General features: G+C 53.0%; 1 protein-coding gene across 1 annotated transcript in view; it reads left to right on the forward strand.

Moving 5' to 3' along the window:
• Positions 1–299: 299 nt before the first annotated feature.
• LOC104462919 (receptor-type tyrosine-protein phosphatase S-like) overlaps positions 300–17,032 on the forward strand; it is a gene marked incomplete at its 5' end in the record, with an annotated part of 33,602 nt that continues 16,869 nt past the window's right edge. Inside the window, 12 exons of the mRNA XM_010075070.1 lie at positions 300–493; positions 925–951; positions 2,738–2,855; positions 6,302–6,892; positions 7,578–7,675; positions 8,170–8,423; positions 8,827–8,920; positions 9,132–9,347; positions 11,130–11,287; positions 12,280–12,291; positions 14,057–14,169; positions 16,445–16,492. Coding sequence (XP_010073372.1) covers positions 300–493; positions 925–951; positions 2,738–2,855; positions 6,302–6,892; positions 7,578–7,675; positions 8,170–8,423; positions 8,827–8,920; positions 9,132–9,347; positions 11,130–11,287; positions 12,280–12,291; positions 14,057–14,169; positions 16,445–16,492 — 1,923 coding nt within the window. The remainder of the gene's footprint in view (positions 494–924; positions 952–2,737; positions 2,856–6,301; positions 6,893–7,577; positions 7,676–8,169; positions 8,424–8,826; positions 8,921–9,131; positions 9,348–11,129; positions 11,288–12,279; positions 12,292–14,056; positions 14,170–16,444; positions 16,493–17,032) is intronic.

The following is a 17,032-nucleotide window of genomic DNA, read 5'->3' on the forward strand; positions in this document are numbered from 1 at the left end:
TTCTGGCTCATGAAAAATTGGCTCTGCCCTCAGAATGTGGTTTCTTCCATCTGAGCAAACTGGGGACAAAGGAGCTCGGGAAGGAATGGCTGGACGATGAGCTGGGCGTGTTTCCATGCGTATCTCCGAGCCATGCAGATCCAATCCTGTTTCACTGAATAATAAAGGCCAGTGGCAGAGGATGTTTGTTAATTCCCCCCCTTTTCAGGGCTGTAGGTTCAGTGTGCGTATGTCCCATAGGGGAAGCGACAGGCTGCCGATAGAAAGTGACTCTTCCCCCTTCTCTCCCTTCCTCGCAGTGCCCAGTGCGCCGCCTCGGAAAGTGGAGGTGGAGGTCCTGAACTCGACTGCCATCCAGGTGTTCTGGCGCTCCCCAGTCCAGAACCGCCAGCACGGCCAGATCCGCGGGTACCAGGTCCACTATGTCCGCATGGAGAACGGCGAGGCCAGGGGGCTGCCCCAGATCAAGGATATCATGCTGGCTGACGCCCAGGTGAGGACTCGCCTCCTGCTCCAGTCTCCTCTCCTGGAAGGTTTGAGGGGGTGGGTGCTCCAGCCGCCTCGTCTCACCCCGAGCACCGTAACGCTGGAGAAGGCAGATGAGTGTCTCCATGACCATGTCTTTCTGCAGTTCATTTGCACTCCCAGACAATAGCTATTGTGGAAGAGTATGAACTGCTGTCCCAGCACTGAACTAAATACCATCCATCCTCCCTGTGCTGGGGAGTCTTTTAAGACAGGCAAAGGCCAGAGTGCAATCTACTAATTTCTCCCACTCTTACTTCTTCCTTCATGCTGGCCTGGTAACTTCTGACCTTGTGTGGCTGCTTGCTCAGAGACTCCTTCCTCATGCTGTGTCTCTGTCTTTCCCTTCTTTCCCCTCTTGTATTCTCATGTGCAAAACCTCTCTTGTTCTCTGCCCAGTGGGAAACAGATGACACTGCTGAATACGTAAGTAAAAAAAGTAAAAAAATCCTCCCGTCCTGGTTCTGTGCCTTCCCTTCTCCCACTTTCTGTTGTGGTGTGATTTTTTTTCCTTTTCCTTTATTTTTTTTGGCAGTACCGCTGTGCCTGTTTTAAAGCCTGCTGTTGGTGTTCCCGTGCCTCGTCCCCACCCTGGTCACTTTGCTCCGCAGCCCCGTGTGACTGTGTAGTTTGTCAGCACGCAGCAGTAGGCAGGGTTTTCCCCTCGGCTCGGAAGGAGAGATGCATCTGCTGTTCCTCCCTGGGGAAGCAGATGGGACGTTGAATTTGGGACTGCCTTGAACACACGCTTCAAGATGATGGGCTGGTCCGCAAGCACCTCTGGCTTGTGTCTGGAAAACATCGGTAGGCTGAAAAGCATCGAGTAATCGCAGCCCCATAACTCGTAAGCTATCAGGAGATGATCAAGTGCTTTGTGCCCTTAAAGGGCCAAGATTCTCAGATACTCATTGATACAAAGCACTCAGTCGCTGTTGGCCCTTGTACCGTTTAAGTAGAGCTTAAAATCAGCTTGGCTGTTTGGCACCTGCTAAAACACTAAATGGTTTCCGTGATCTTAAGCTACAAAGCAGTAGGAGAAAGCATTTCCTGCTTGGACTGGCAGGGTCCCGAGGTAATACGCCGTAAATTCGTGTCTCCTGGAGGCTGCTAAGTGCCCTGCAAAGTGAGGGGCCTCTTTACAGCTGGAGAAACTGAGTCACACGAAAGGCAAAGTCTCTTGCCTAAAATCTTAACAAAACTCAGGGGCGAGCGTGAAAGCAGAACAGGTTTCTTGACTTCCAGAAGACAGACCTGTCTCTGTAGCTGGTGGCTTCCCACCTTGCTGATCAAAATCCCGCTGTTTGGAGGCTCTGCTGTTCCACTCCCTGCTCAGCTTTGGGAGCCACACAGATATTTTCAGGACCAGCCAATTCTTCCCCACGTGTTGCCCTGAGATTTCGTATTGAAAGCACAAAGGGGCAGTGGGGGGTGAGGGGAGAAGAAGATGATAAAACACAACGTTCACCTCTCCCTCCTTTCCAGGGCCTTGGGGAAAACCCTGCTGCGTATGCTCTCATCCCGTCCGATACATCGGGTGTTCCTTTTACAACCCAGCCCTTTGGAGGGCCGATAGTTCCTGGGGAAGGGCTGTTCTTGGGGCCAGCCTTCGCACAAAGCTCCCAGGAGCCAGGTGGGGGGAGGCGGATAGAGGAGGGAGGAAGGAGGGTGCTGGGGATTTAGCAGAGCTTTGGCGTGCAAGCAGAAAATGTCGTCCTGCTCTTTGCGTTAAAGCAATCTCTTTAATATTCTGAAGTCATTAAAAAATATCTCCGAGGAGAGGAGGGAAGGCAGTAATGGAGAAAAAAAATGTAATCTCCTTGAAACTGCTGAGACCTCCTCTGAGACGGCGTGGTGAAGAGGAAGAGTTTAAAGAGCGCAGCAGCAGTTTGATGGCTGAAGCAGTTTGTGTTGAGATGGGGAGCGTACGAGAGGCAGATCTGGAAGAGAGCGGATTGAACCAGAGACACGCCGTGTTTACAGAGAGGGTCTGTTTGCAGCCGGGCTGTGCATGCCTCTCTCTAAGGGAACGTGGCTCCCATCCTCCTGCCGATTGCCGCATCCACCCAGTTGCCCCAGAGCATCTCGTGGTTTCAGGTTCAGTGGATGTTCCTGCATGCTAGAAAAGGGCTGGGACTCCTGCAAGGAGGAGGGATCTACCCGTGTGTATGTACCTGAATATTTACATCATTTTCCCTTGGAATCTCACAAACAGGAGATGATCATTGCTGGGCTCCAGCCGGAGACTGCGTACTCCATTACTGTAGCCGCCTACACCATGAAGGGAGATGGTGCTCGCAGCAAACCGAAGGTGGTCACCACGAAGGGTGCAGGTAAGAGGCTTTTCCTGAACCATGGGAATTCATCGGTTTTCTAAAGACAAGAAATTCCTTCTCTAGACTCTGCTTCTTTCATCCCACTCCCTTCAAGAAGGACGGGCTTGCAATAAATGCCGTGCTGCCCCAAAGACACAATTATTTCTAGTAGGGCAGGAACCCCTTCATTCCTCACAGGTAGCCCTCACTAAATGACATCATTTTCTGTCCAGTGCTGCAGAAAGCCCAGACACACCCAGCAGTGCAACAGAGGATGAATCCATTGCTCATCATCTCTTTTGCCATAAATTCCAGTGCACCAGAAGTGACGAGAGTCTCTGCCTGGTCTGACACCCTGGGGAGACTGAGTAGCTTTGCTGGTTGGTGCACACAGGTACCCTGGGAAACAGGAGAGCCAGGGGTCTGCTCTCGTGCTGTTGAGTTGCAGAGATCTGAAAAGCAGCAGGCAGGCAGTGGTGGCTTATACCGCCCACTCTTCTGCTGTCGTGTCTGAATATAGGTCCCCTCTTTGCTCAGGACTAGCAGAGGGAAAAGCTCTGACAGTACTGACCTTTCCTCGCTAGCATTTCTGGGAGCTGGATTCATTCCTCCCCTTGACCTATTCCTGGTGGCACGGTGACTGTCAGCCTCGGTACAGGGGACACGGTGCCAAGCTGGGACGAGAGAGCCTGAACAGAGGAATGACAAGGGACAGCAGGGTGTCCCTTGCCCCTCCAGACAGTTGTGCTGCAGGCAGAAAGGAGAGGTACACGCTCTACCTGTCCTCAGCTTCTGCCTTCCTGTGGTTTCTGCTCTGCAGCAGGGGAAGGGCTCCGTGCAGTGGAGGGAGGCTGCGGAGCCTAGACCCGGAGCTGTCCTCGCCCAGCCCATCTCTTGCTGGACTGCGGTTACCTTCTCTCACCCCATCTTTCTCGTGCCCTTTCTTTTGTTCCTGCTGTCAGATGATGGCTTTCTCCTCTTTTCATTTCTTTTCTTTGTCTACTACCTTCCCACCCCTGGCTTTCTGTTCGTTTTCTGCTTATTTGGGGGCAGTCATCTTCACCCTGCCTGTAGCAGCTGCATAAACTGACATCATCCCTCGTTTCTGGGAGAACATTGCTCTGCCTCGGAAGGGATCAAAGGCCTTTGGTCAGCGCAGCGTAATTAACCTGGAAACCTCTGCTCGGGCTCTGGAGGCAGCGCAGACACTCTGCCGACTGCTTGGGAGCCCTGGCCTGGAGCACACAGGGCTGGAGCCACAGCTGCCCTCCGTGCCCTCGCCTTCTCCCTGTCCTGACTCACGTCTTCATCTCATGTTATGTTTTTGCGTTCAGACAAGTGAATTGGATTTCAGCCTCTTGCTCCCCTCTTGCCTCTCCTGCCCAGGTAAGAGAGCGGCACGTAGGAGAACAAGGTTGCTTTCGGGGACGCCAGCTCTTGCGGGTGTTACAGCAGGGTACGTTCGGACATCAGCATCCAGGCTGCTGTGCCCACACCTTATAGTGTCAGCGTGCTGTCAGGAGCCTTTTCCTTCCCTCGCCCTCTTCTCCTTCCCCCCTCTGCCTTTGCCACATTTTGTCACACTCGCTCCCTGGTTCTCTCCTCTCATTTCCCTCTTCCCGAGGCTCTCTGCCCTTTTCATTTTTCTCTCCTGGAGCCTTTCTCTCTGCCTCCCTCCCTTGTCACTCTCTTGTCAGCCTCCCTCATCTCCCCCATTAGGATTTGCCGTGCAGGTGATCAGTCACACAGAGGGATGTTTTCTCCAGCACAGCACCTATTACCCAAAACTCCATTTCCCCCAACTTGGAATAGCTATTTTGAAAAAAAAAAAATCTTTCAAATGGCTCTGTAACATTCTTATCTTCTGTGCGCTGTTGAGTCAATATACCTTCTGAGAGGAGAGATTTCTTTCTTTATCATTCAGGGCTAGGGGCTGAATTTAAATACAGTAATACATCCCATTTTCTCCTTTACTGTCCAAGCCAATTGCAAAATAAAACACTTCCCCCCTCCCCATGCTTTCTTCTCACCTTTCTTCCAAACAATATTTGTTGTGCAAATGTACCATTTTCAAGTCCAGCTGATTATAGTAACGTTTGTGATAAAAACCAAAACATCAGGGTAATGGCATTGGTTTTCTCTTTAATGTGTTTCTTACGCATTTCCAGGAGGGGCTCTGCCCGTGCTGTTCCTGAGCCAATCTTTGGCAGTTTGAAATGAGTAAAGCATTTTTTTCAGAGACAACCCCTCATCCCCATGTTCAGATGTCGGGCGATGCAGCAGGCAGAGTGGTTTCCCCAGTTTGACTCTACCAGGGTCCCTGACACAGGAGCATCCTTCCCTGCCGGCTCCCCCCTGCTCGCTTCGCCAGCCGCCGCACAGCTTCCCAACCCGCCGACCCTCGATGGGGCTTGTGCTGCGAGAGCGGGCCGGGAACTCCATTTTCTCTCATTTTCAACCAGAAAAAATACCAAGGCGGAGGGAAGGAAATGGGATCTCTAATAGGGGAGTTGAGTGTCAATGGCGCGTGAGCTGCTGGAATTAATGCTCTGCTTTCTCCAGCTTCAGGAGCCTTGGGGCCAGCACACGTCATTTAACTGTGGCTCTGGGCTTGCTCAGCCGCCGGGCAGTGCCAGGGCTCATTAGACAGAGGCACGGCACTGCTGAGCCCCTCCAATATCCCCCGAACTGGCAGGTGAAGGAGGGAGCCCCTGAAAACACACCAGCACTCCGCTGTCTTTTCCCTTCCTCCGGAGGAGAGGAACTGCACAGAGCAAGCAGCAGCTCTCCCTGCCCTCTGCCTCGGACAGATTTTGGGCTCTGTTTCCACTCTCTGTGTGATTCCATCTTTCTGTACCCAACTGGGCGATCAGATGCCGGCCAGACTGGCTCAGCTGGCCTCCTGCCTGCTGCTCAGCACCTAGGGCTGCCCAGGCTCCCGTTCCCATCCTTCATTTCTTCACCCTCCGCTGCTCTGGACTTCCCAGCCTGAGCCAATCTGTTCCAGCCTCTTTCGGCATGTGTTGGGATGGGAGTTTGGGGGACTCCCCTGTTCGTTCTTCCCTGCCCTGGGAAGCAATCTGCTTGGCTGATCAGGATGGGAACCTGGGAGTCAGGACTCCTGAGTTTGCTCTTCCCAGCTGTCCAGGGATGAGGGAGGAGCTGTGCACACCTTTCCATCCTCAGGAAAGTAGGAAGCAAATAAATCCAGAAATGTGTCAGGACCTCCCAGCCGACACATTGGCAGTGCACCTCATTTCCTAAACTTGATAGAAACCATCCACCTGGACCCCAAGCGGGCAGCAACAGCAGCAGCTCGGTTTACAGGGGGGTGCGCTGACCTACACCCAGTCGAGCTGAAACCTTGCCACTCATTTCAGGAACCTGTTGCTGCAGCTGAAGAGTCTCTGCATCTCCTCACCAGTCACCCTGTCCCACGTTTAACTGTCTCTCTTCTCTCCCAGTCCCAGGGAAGCCCATCCTGTCTGTGCACCAGACAGAGGAGAACACTCTGCTGGTGAAGTGGGAGCCTCCGCTGGATGCAGAAGGCCAGGTGATGGGCTACCGGCTCCAGTTTGGCCGCAAGGATGTCGACCCCTTGGCTACCTTGGAGTTCACGGCCCTGGAGGATAAGTACACCGCTCCCAGCATCCACAAAGGCGCCACGTATGTTTTCAAGCTGGCTGTGAAAAGCCGGGCTGGCTTTGGGGAGGAAGCTGTGCAGGAACTCACCACCCCTGAAGACATCCCCAAGGGTTACCCCCAAATCCTCGAGGCGAGCAACATCACTTCCATGTCGGTCCAGTTTGGCTGGCTCCCCCCCGTGCTGGCTGAGAGGAACGGAGCCATCGTCAAATACACCGTGGCTTACCGGGAAGCCGGTTCTCCCGGCAACCCGCTGGAAAAAGACCTGCCCCCCTCCCCAGAGAACTCGTACACCCTCAACGGCCTCAAACCCAACACCGCCTATGATGTTAAAATCCGTGCTCACACCAGTAAAGGCCCCGGGCCGTACAGCCCGACCGTCCAGTATCGGACGTTCCAGCTGGATCAAGGTAGGACTTACCGGTTTCTCCTCCCTCTCTCTCCTTCTAACCGGGGCTGGTACCGGGAGGCAGAGAGCTGGAGAGGTCAAGCCAGGCTCAGCCAGGCTCGTGAGTAAATGCAAAGCACTCTGGTTTCACACTCAGTCCCTCCGCTCCTCTCTGCCTTGTGCCAGGTAAGTCCCTTTTACCGCTTTCTTCTACGTTAAGTCCGGACACCCTTCTTTCGCTGGCACCTGAAGTGGGGGGCCAGTCGCTATACAGGTGGGAAGAGCATTTTCTTCAGCTTTTGCAAACAGCCAAAAGAAAAGAGAAAAAGCAAAAAAAAAAAAAAAAAAAGCCTCCAAACGTGACCTGGGATGGGGTTTCCTCACCTGAGCATGCTCAGAAAGCCAGCACCTCGTTCCTGCAGCAGCCACCCAGCCCCGTGGTGTGTGGGCAAAGCCACGCACCCTCCCTCACCCCTCCCTGGGGTTAGGCATGGGGACAGGGAGCACTGGGAGATGGACCTTGGCAAAACTCAAGCAGAGTGTGGAGGAGGGAGCAAGCCCTTCCATTCCTGCAGCCTCAGCCAGACCCAGACTGGCAGGTCCTTTGCTGGTGCCTGACGTTCTCTTCCTTCTCTTTCTTGCTCTTCCTTCCCTCTGCTGCCTTTTCTTCTCCTGTCTCCCCTTCCTCCTCACTTTTCTCTCTGCAGTTTTGCCCAAAAACTTCAAGGTGAAGATGGTGACAAAGACATCTGTCCTTCTGAGCTGGGAGTTTCCCGAGAATTACAACTCTCCCACCCCGTACAAGGCAAGTGGAATGGAGGAGCTGGAACTGTGTTTCTTCCCAGTTTCATGGGAGTCTTGTCTGTTGGAAGAGGCAGGAGTTCTGGATTCCTGCCCCAGATGTGGGCAGATAAGGGTTAATCACTAGATCAAGGAGGTGGGCTGAAAATCAGGGCTGTTGGGATACGTTCCCACCTCTGTCACCAAACCATTGCCTCCCTAGGCAAGTTAGCACAATTTTCCCATTTCCAGATAAAAATTTCTCTACCCAGAGGAATCTCAAGACTTTGTCCTGCGTTGGCCTTGTGCTTGGGGACCCTGCAGTGGGCACAAGCCATCCCCACAAACGGCTCCTGTTCCTGCATGTGCAGCAGCTCCGGCAGGGCTGGGGGGAGCGGAGCGGAGCCGGGTGCCCCGTGTTCTCTGCAAACCGAAGCACCGGGGAGGAGGAGGTTTGGTTGCTTGAGCCGTATCAGCCTTGCTCATGGTACAACTTTGCTGCCTCTTTTCCTCCCGCAGATCCAGTATAACGGGCTGCACGTCGATGTGGACGGCCGCACCACCAAGAAACTCATCACCAACCTGAAGCCCCGCACGTTCTACAACTTTGTTCTCATGAACCAGGGCAATAGCATGGGGGGCTTGCAGCAGAACGTCGCTGCCTGGACCGCTGCCGACATGCTATCGAAGAAGCCAGAGGTGACCCACAAGCCTGATGCCGATGGCAACGTGGTGGTGATTCTCCCAGACGTGAAGAGCCCTGTGCCTGTCCAGTAGGTTTCTGCTGAACTGCGGATGTGGGGTGCTCAGGTGACGTTGCGGGGACCAGCTGGGCTGACTGGAGTCCCCAGTACAAACCCGCAGGGGCAGTGGCAGTGGCAGGGGTGTTCCCGGCAAAAAATGACTGTTGTCTTTTGGAGCCACTTCCCAAAGCTAACAGGGGATGCCAAAGAAATGCAGAGGGAGGAAATAAGGAGACGTGTCAGGCGGGGTGGCCACAGAATCCAGGCTCGTTTCAGGAGCAGCAATAACAACTGTTAAATGAAAAATAAGGGGTTTATGGGTTGTGCCAGTGGGGCTGTGTGGGCAAACCTTCCACATCAGTGTGTCCTGCTTCTGTGGCTTGTAGAAGGAGATTAATTCCTTCCATTTATTCTGATTATTCCCAACTCTTAGGGCTTTCTACATTGTGGTGGTGCCTCTAAGGAAGTCCCGGGGAGGACAGTTCCTCAACCCCTTGGGCAGCCCTGAGGAGATGGACCTGGAGGAGGTGAGTGTGGGTGAAACTGAAGCCAGCTGTAGGGAGAGGGCAGACAGCTGTCATGGATGGGATGGTGGCCTGGAAGGGTAGTTTTGGGGGATCTGTGCTCCACGTTGCGAGCTCCACCAGGCTGAGTGGGGTGGTTTGGCTCTCCCTCCGTCCTGCTCCCTTGATGGTGCTGAAGCCATCAGGGCTCAGAGTGTTCCTTTGCTTCCTGCAGCTCATTCAGGACATTGCCAGGCTGCGACGCCGAAGTCTGCGTCACTCTCGCCAGCTGGACTTCCCCAAGCCCTACATTGCCGCCCGGTTTCGCTCCCTCCCCTCCCACTTCATCTTGGGGGACATGAAGCACTACGACAACTTCGAGAACAGAGCCTTGGAGCCAGGGCAGCGATACGTCATCTTCATCCTGGCGGTGCTCCAGGAACCCGAGGCTGTAAGCGCTGCCTGCTTTCCCTTGTCCTCTTCAGATGCTTGTGCCCCTCTGTCCCCATTAGCGACCGGTGACAGCAGCTGCTCCCCCGTGAGCTGCCACCAGCCCTGGTCCCCTCCTGGCATTTTCCGTAACTCTCTCCCACCAGAGCTTGAGGTGTTTTTCTTTGTAAAGACCTCCCAGCCCAGCTGTTGGAGCTGTTTGTGCCTGTGTCTGCGTGCAGCAAACGTGCTCCTCCAAGCAGCCGGGCTGACGATGCACTCCTCATTTTGTGCGCTGCTGCTGCATCTTGCCGGTCGCTGTACGCAGGACTCGCCGCACTTGTGGCTCCAGATTTCAGTCCAGAGTGGAGAGTACGGAACTATCCACTCAGGACTGCACTTGAGTTCAGAGATCCCTGGGTCAAACTCCTTTACAAAGAGTAATTTCTTGTACAGCCTGTCCCTGTATTCCCTGGAGCAATGACCCTGGCCATCCTGCTTTGAAAGCGGCGTGTCACACACCCCGGTCATTACCAAGCTCCCTGCCAAGCAGAGAGGGGAGCATTTTTTAAAATGGAAAACTACATGTGCTCTCTGCTCTTTTTACCACTTCAGCACCTCTGCTGATCTCAGTGTTGTTGTGTTTGGCGTTATGAAAACAACTGTTTTAATATTTACCTGCCTCCTCCCTCACGCACAATAGAAAGCAGTCTAATACTTTGTTGTTTTTAAATCCCCCTGTGGAGTTGTAGCAGGGAGCTATTTGAAATTAAGTGTTTTCAGAGGGTTGGTTTTTTTTTTTTCCCAAATAAATATTTAGTTGTGTATTTGATATTAAAGGATTAGGCTGACACGCTTCTGAATGGGTTTTTCAATCGGATTACTGCAGCTTGGGGTAATTTCTGCTTTAGAACAAGGTACTGTGCACTCGCTCACGCCAGCCTGGGTTCACCGCAGCTCCCACGGATGTAGCAGCATTTCAGCCTTGCTGAGAGCTGATAAGAGTTCAAGGACCCAGAGCCCAGATCTCCTGTTCTTGTCCTGTCCCAGACTTTTCCCTCAAACCAGGCCGTGCCAATTCTCCTCTGTGCGTTTTAGTTTCTGTAGTTTCTGCGTAAGATGGGAACGCAGCCTTCCTGGGGTGGGGAGATGGTAGCACTCGTGAGAACAAGCAGGCAGTGCCCGTTCGTTAGGATTCTGGTGAGTTTCAGTGTGCTTCTGATGCTCCTCGAGAGCACAGCTCGCAGCAGAGGGAGCAGAGGAGACATTGCATTTTATTCATTTCTGTTTAATTGTAAAGGTGGGTTTTTTCCAGTCACCAGACCAGGCTGTTCTAGGCATTAATTCGTGTTTTAATCCCTTCCCTCTTTCTCTATAATCCCATCTGACTGTCAAAATCCAAATGGTTACATGAGAGCTTGGAAAAAGTGTTTGTGGCAGGGGAGGGGGCTCAGAGATGTGGTGGAACAGAGGCATAAGTCAAGTGGGTTTGTAAAAGCGCCTTCGTGGCTACGAGACGAGGTAGCCATAGGCACAAGGCAGCCTACAGCTTCGTGTGACTGTGATCTTTCAATGGTCTGTCTTGCGTGGAGCACTGGAGGAGGAAGGTACCTCTGTGTGGGTGCTCACAGAGTGTTTTCAGTAGGTTGCAGAGGGTATTTTTTTTTGTTATTACTTGGTTTGTGCTGCAGGGAGATCACACCCTCTCTAGCAGTTTCTCTCATGGAACACCGTATGCTTGCCCATTGTTTTCACTCCCCATGGCACCTCTGAACTCTGCTCCACAACCTTTCATGTCTTCCAGACTTTTGCCGCTAGTCCGTTCTCCGACCCCATCCAGCTGGACAACCCTGATCCGCAGCCCATCATCGATGGAGAGGAAGGGCTCATCTGGGTCATCGGGCCCGTCCTGGCCGTGGTGTTCATCATCTGCATTGTCATTGCCATTCTACTCTACAAAAAGTAAGAGATGCTTCTTGCCCAGACCTGTGACCATTCTGGATGTCCCCAGCTCTGGCCCCTAAAGGCAGTTTCCTCCTTGGTCCTGTAGTTGTCAGCTGGGGGCAAATCCTTCCACCAGCACCAGAGAGAGGAGCCCTGGGGCACAAATGCTGACGTGGAAGGGTCTGACTGGCACAGGAGAGACCAGCAGCGGGTTGCAGGGACCTGCTGCTTCAGTGTCTACCCCGTGGCACTCAGCAAAGCTGTGCTGGTCTACAGACAGGCTCTTGTGACATATGTGCAATGAGTTTGGCAGGTCTCTTGCCTGTCTCCTCCAGAATTGCTGCTCACAGCCACAGCTCGGGCTCCCCAGCCGGTGCTCTGGGTATGCACAGTGCTGCAGAGGAACCACCTTGGTGCTGTGGATCCGCAGAGACCTCCATTGTTCCCAAACTGGTTTTCAGCTGGAGTTAGGAGACAAGAGCAACAGCAGCAGGGGTGTCACGTGAGGGAACAACCCGCAGAAGGCTCTCCCTTGTCCTTGGCTTTCTGAGCAGCTCGTGGTGCGTGGATGGGAGCGGGGACCCGTGAGCACACGCAGGGCGCGCTGTGCAGTGGAAGAGGACAGGAGAGGAAGCAGATGCTGAGCTAAATAGAGAAAGAAAAGGGGTGTCCTGAGCTGGGATGTTCAGTCCCAGGCTGGAGGGAGCTCTCTTAACTCTGGGCCCTCCTTCACCTGCACAGGTGTGTTTGCTTATGCACATGGATGTGTCTTGTGCATCCCAGCACCTGTGAAGCTGCTGGTGGACCCAGGAGTGCTCTGGGGTCAGGGACGCAGGTGGTGCTTGTTGGTGGTCGTTAGCGCTGATCTAATTGGGTAATCTGTGCTGGTCCCACCTTCCACCTGTGATAGCAGGGTTAGAGCTGAGCAAATACTTCCCCCTTCTTCTGCAAGTCCTTTCTAACCTGAACATTTGTCTTGTCTTCTCTCCACTTACTGCTTTCCTGGACAGCAAGCCAGACAGGTAAGAGCACCACCTTTGCCGTTTACTGAGGTTCTTTCGTGCTGTGTGTTAGGCAGTGGTTGCTGTCTGGGGTGATGGGGCTTTGTTGGTCCAGTTCCTACCATTAGACCTGTCCTAAGGGACACCCGGTGTCAGGCTAGCGTGGGACCATGCTTGAATCAGGGCAGAAAAGGCAAAGAAAGCCCAGCTTTCTCCTGCTTGTCCCTTCCTACGTACGGTGGCCCTGTCTCAAGCTGAGCAGCAGTGACAGTAAACGGCTCATAAAATGTTGGGTTAATGGAGCAGAGAAACACCCATTTGTGTTGCAGTCAGAGGTGAAAGCGGGTTTTCTCCATGTCTGACTGCTCCATATGGGCTGTCCCTGAGCCACTGGCAAACTGGAAGCAGAATCTAACCAGCTGAGCTGTCCTCGCCCCATTGCAAAAGCTGTTCTTGCCCCATCAGCCGGCGACTTCTAACAGAGTTCCTTTATTACTGCAAAAATGAGACTTATTTCAAACCATTTCCAAGGCTGGGAGAGCTTTCACTGGAAGTAACTGATGGGTTTAGCCAATGAACTATTCACAGCAGTTTCAGAACTGCGGCAAAAATAAACTGCTCCCAAGCTGCAAAGTGGTGTAATTCCAAAATGCTGTCCCATGCAGTGCTGGCAGGGCTCCTGCCACTTCTTCTAGCTATTAATGACATTAAGAGACAGCTAAAAATGTCCTGAATAACCTCCTCTCTGCCTAAGTAATTGCCATTATTGCTGCAGGCGTATTGTTGGAGGTTTCTGTGCAACCCAAGCAGGAGAGGCAAGAGGCTCTACAGCCATGGTGCTGGAAGGGCTGGGGCGGTATTTGCAAGCCTGAGGGTGTGGGTACAGGTTCTCTGCCCGCTGGAGAAGCAGCTTGTCACTGTTCCTTTGCCAGAGGTTATCACATCTTCAGATCAGCACTGGGCTTTGCTTCCAAATTCTTTTCAAGGAGAATGAGCCAGGTCAGCAAAGACTTTTCAACTGCCTTAGCGAACCTAACTCATTTTGAGCAATATATATTAGGAAGCACTTAGATGTGCAGCTCAGCTGGCAGGTTGGAGCGGGCTTCAGCTTCTGGCAAAGAGGTGAGACGGATCTCAGCAGGCACAGCTGTGATGGGAGAGGATGTGTCTACACTGGTTTATTTGAACCTGGATTTATAGGGTTCTGCAGATCAAAAAAAAAAGGCTGAAAACCACTGCCCCGACTTCTCTGTGTGCAGCAGGGCACTGAGAGCTCCTAAACAAGCCAGCAGAGCAATATCGGTGCTTTATGTCCAAGGTCACAGCCAGGGGGTTCTGGACTTTTCCAAATGATTATGTTGGCTCTGGTTCTTTCAGCCTGAAAATGGCCTGGCCGGAATTGGAAGGTTTCTGCTTGCAGAGCTCTGCAGAGTTCAGCGGAGGCTTGTCCGTGCAGGGAGGCTGAGGTGTGAGTCCACAGCACCCCAGCTGCCCCTCGCTTCCTGGCCGGACTTACGGGGAACTTCCAGACTTGTCTGAACGCTGCTGAGGGGCTGCTGTAAACCCACCAAATACAGCACTGACAAAACTTCCAAATTCCATCCCTTTTCTCATGCATTTTATCTAACTTGTACCCTTGGCTGGATCTGGCCCTGGTTTCTGTGGGAGCTGTGCTCAGGTCTGAGCATGCCCTGAGCAGCTGAAAAGCCTGAAAGGCCCGTAAGCTAAGATGCTTTGTCTTTTTGTTCTTTTGTTTCTTTTTTTTTTTTTTATTTTAATTTTAAAGCAAACGGAAAGATTCAGAGCCACGGACGAAATGCCTCCTGAACAATGCTGAAATCACCCCTCACCACCCCAAGGACCCTGTGGAAATGAGGCGCATCAACTTCCAAACTCCAGGTAACCAGCTGCAAACCAGCCTTTCTCCCCGGGAAGGCAGGAGTGGAGCAACTGCCCTTTCCTGAGCCCCTTCTTGCTTGCCTGGAGGCTGCTGCGGTGCTGCCTTTGGGACCTAGCGCTAACCTAGGATGCAGCCAAGGAACCTCAAAGCCTTGTCCGTGCTGAGCGAGACTGAAATAAACCTGTGCTGGGAAACCTCCAGGAAACCTCTACCCAGCACTGGCAGGGCAGGAAGGGGGGGTTTCCTGGATCCCCAGCTAAACTGGTGCATTCTGGGCTAAATACACAGCTGCCAGAGCTTGCCAGACCACCGATGCGAGGGAGATCCCTGGGGGCAGCGGAGACGGAGCGTGGCGGGCTGCCCTGCGTGCCCTGCTCCAGCCACGTCCCCAACTGGTGCTTCTTGCATACGTGCCAAAAACTCCTGTTGGGAGCAAGCCTATCCTGGGGGTTGTGCAGGGAGAGGAAGGCGGCTGGTTGCTTTGTGCAGACGAGGCAGCGTCTCCTTGCAACCAGCTGCTGAGCAAACGTGGAACCGCACCCGAGCAGCGAGGCTCGACGCACCCTCCTTTCTGTCCACGTGTGTCCCCATGTCCATGCATGTCCAAGCCGCCTGCATGGCACCTCTGCAAGCCACCACCGACACGGGCGCGTCCTCACGCAGACAGACACTTGGCGATGCTGAACGGTGCCTGCCCACCGGTGCGCTCCTCTGCCTCCGAGTTCCTGCTGCTCGAGGATTTGGAAGGGAATTTATTGTGCTTTTTTGGGGGCTGGCTGTTGTTTTCAGTTTGTTTGTTTGTTTTTTGTTTTGTTTTGTTTTGTTTTTTTGCTGTTTTGTGCTTGTTAGTAATGTTCCTGCAGCTCCTGTTTCCCATCCCAGTCCTGTCCTTAGCGTTGTATGAGTTTTCTTAGGGTGGGGGTCTTCGGGGAAGCACAGAGGCAGCGCTCAGCTGAGGGTTTCCCATCAAAAGAAAAAGAGTTAGGAACAACCCGTTGGTATCAGCCCGAGCTCAGGAATGATTGAGTCTCAGCGGAGGGATGGAAGCAGGTTTAACCCAGTGTGCAGGGACTGTTCAGCTGCAGTCAGGTCCCTACATCAGCAGGAGAGCCTGGAGGTGTTGGGATCAGCAGGAGAGCAGGCTGCTGTCTCTGAGCGGGGCGCTGCCTGGGACGCTGGAGAGACTCCTCTGTCCCAGCGGCTTCGCCCGCTGTATAACCAGCTTCTGTTAGTGTCCCCGGCTGCAGTTTGTGTTTTTTCTGGGCTCAGTGGCATGCACCAGGTGCACGCAGGAGCTCCCTTTGGGAGGGTTCAGGTTGGCTTCTGGTGGTGATGTGAGACCCAAGAGCAAGCTGCACTCACCCACGTGAAACCTGTGCTGAGATAAAAACAAAGGTTGTGGGCATCCGGCTCAGCCTGGATGCTCAGCAGCAGCGGGGGGGCTGTTCTGTGTTTCCTTTCTGGGGTGTTTCTCCCTGTCCCCGCAGGATAGCGGCGTCAGCAAAGGCGCTTCCGAGCTGCAGTTACCGTGATCGATAGAGGAGGGAGTCTCTCGTCCGTTGACCTGCGGTTTTGGTCGTGCTGTCCCTCTGAATTCTTGGTCCGAGAGGCTCGTACAAGGCAGCTGTCCCCCAAGCCTGCCGCTGAGGCTCTGCTGGGCAAAGGGCTGCAGATCTCAAAGGACTCTGTGCAGTCTAGCTTTAGAACGATGCTGCTGCCTTTTCTTTTCTATCTAGCCCAGGAGTTTATCAATTAGCTAGTTTATTCTGCTGTATAGTTTGTAAAGCAGTGAAAGGTTTTAAAGGCTTTGAGAGAGCTGGTCCCCTGCCTCCCACAGAGTTTTGCAAACAGTTGGGTGAAGATGGAAACAGCTGGAAAATCAGAGCTTGGGGTGTGTTGGTGACGATGGAGGGATGGGGCAGTTTGCAGCAGGTGCTGTCTGAATTAAAGCTGTTTGAATTCAATATATCGGGGTTTGGAGGAGGGCGTGTAGGCTCTTCTCCAGCCAGATGACCTGGGGTCCAGCAAGCAGAGAGTCTGTCCTGTCCCAGTACCAAAGGAGAGGGGGCATGTGGGGATGGGAGCGTGTGTGAGCATCTGCGCAGCTCGCAGAGGGGAAGGCATCTTAGATATCCTGTCCCAGCCTAAGCAGCACAAAAAAAAATAACTTTCTTTTCCTCTTTAGATTTATGTTGGTTTTTGGTTTTTTTTATTAGCATGAAATTTTTACAAAAGTGTATATTTTATTTATTTATTTTTTACTGTTTTCTGCAGATTCTGGTCTGAGCAGCCCTCTCAGTGACCCTGAGTTTGACTTTGAAAGTTAGTTCCTGTGTGTTTTTGTTCCTGTTGGTTTCATTTTCCTCTCCCATTATGATTTTTTTTCCTCTTCTGTCGCTTTCCTTTCCAATTCTGTTTTGTTCCTGTTTTGTTTTGGTTTTTTCCCTTGCTGAATTCTCTGTATTCCTGCAGTGTTTGCCCATCTCATCCCTTTTTCTGTGCCATCTGTTTGTCTGAACCACGCTTCCAGTTTTACAGTATCACACAACAGGCCTTTTGCAAGACAGGGGCGGCAGCAGCAGGATAGAGCCCCGGCAGCCGCGTGGGACGCTGCCCGTCCTTCCGTGTCTCTTTTGCTGTCTCAGGAGAAAGCCCTGGGTCTCGAGGCTCCCCGGTGTCAAAGATGTTTCATTTCTGAAGCTTGGCGAAACGTCCCTCGTACTCAGGGCACAAAGCCATCTTCTGTGCGAGCGTTGTGTGTGTTGCTTTTGTGGTCTCTGCTTCCTAACGTGGGGAGAGAGGAAACGGGAGCTGCAGCTGATGCTCTCGCTCTTCGGCAGGAGCCGCACGGGCACCGGCTCC

This window comes from Pterocles gutturalis, unplaced genomic scaffold (assembly GCF_000699245.1).
Source record: "Pterocles gutturalis isolate BGI_N339 unplaced genomic scaffold, ASM69924v1 scaffold6067, whole genome shotgun sequence".
Classification (NCBI taxonomy): Eukaryota; Metazoa; Chordata; class Aves; order Pterocliformes; family Pteroclidae; genus Pterocles; species Pterocles gutturalis.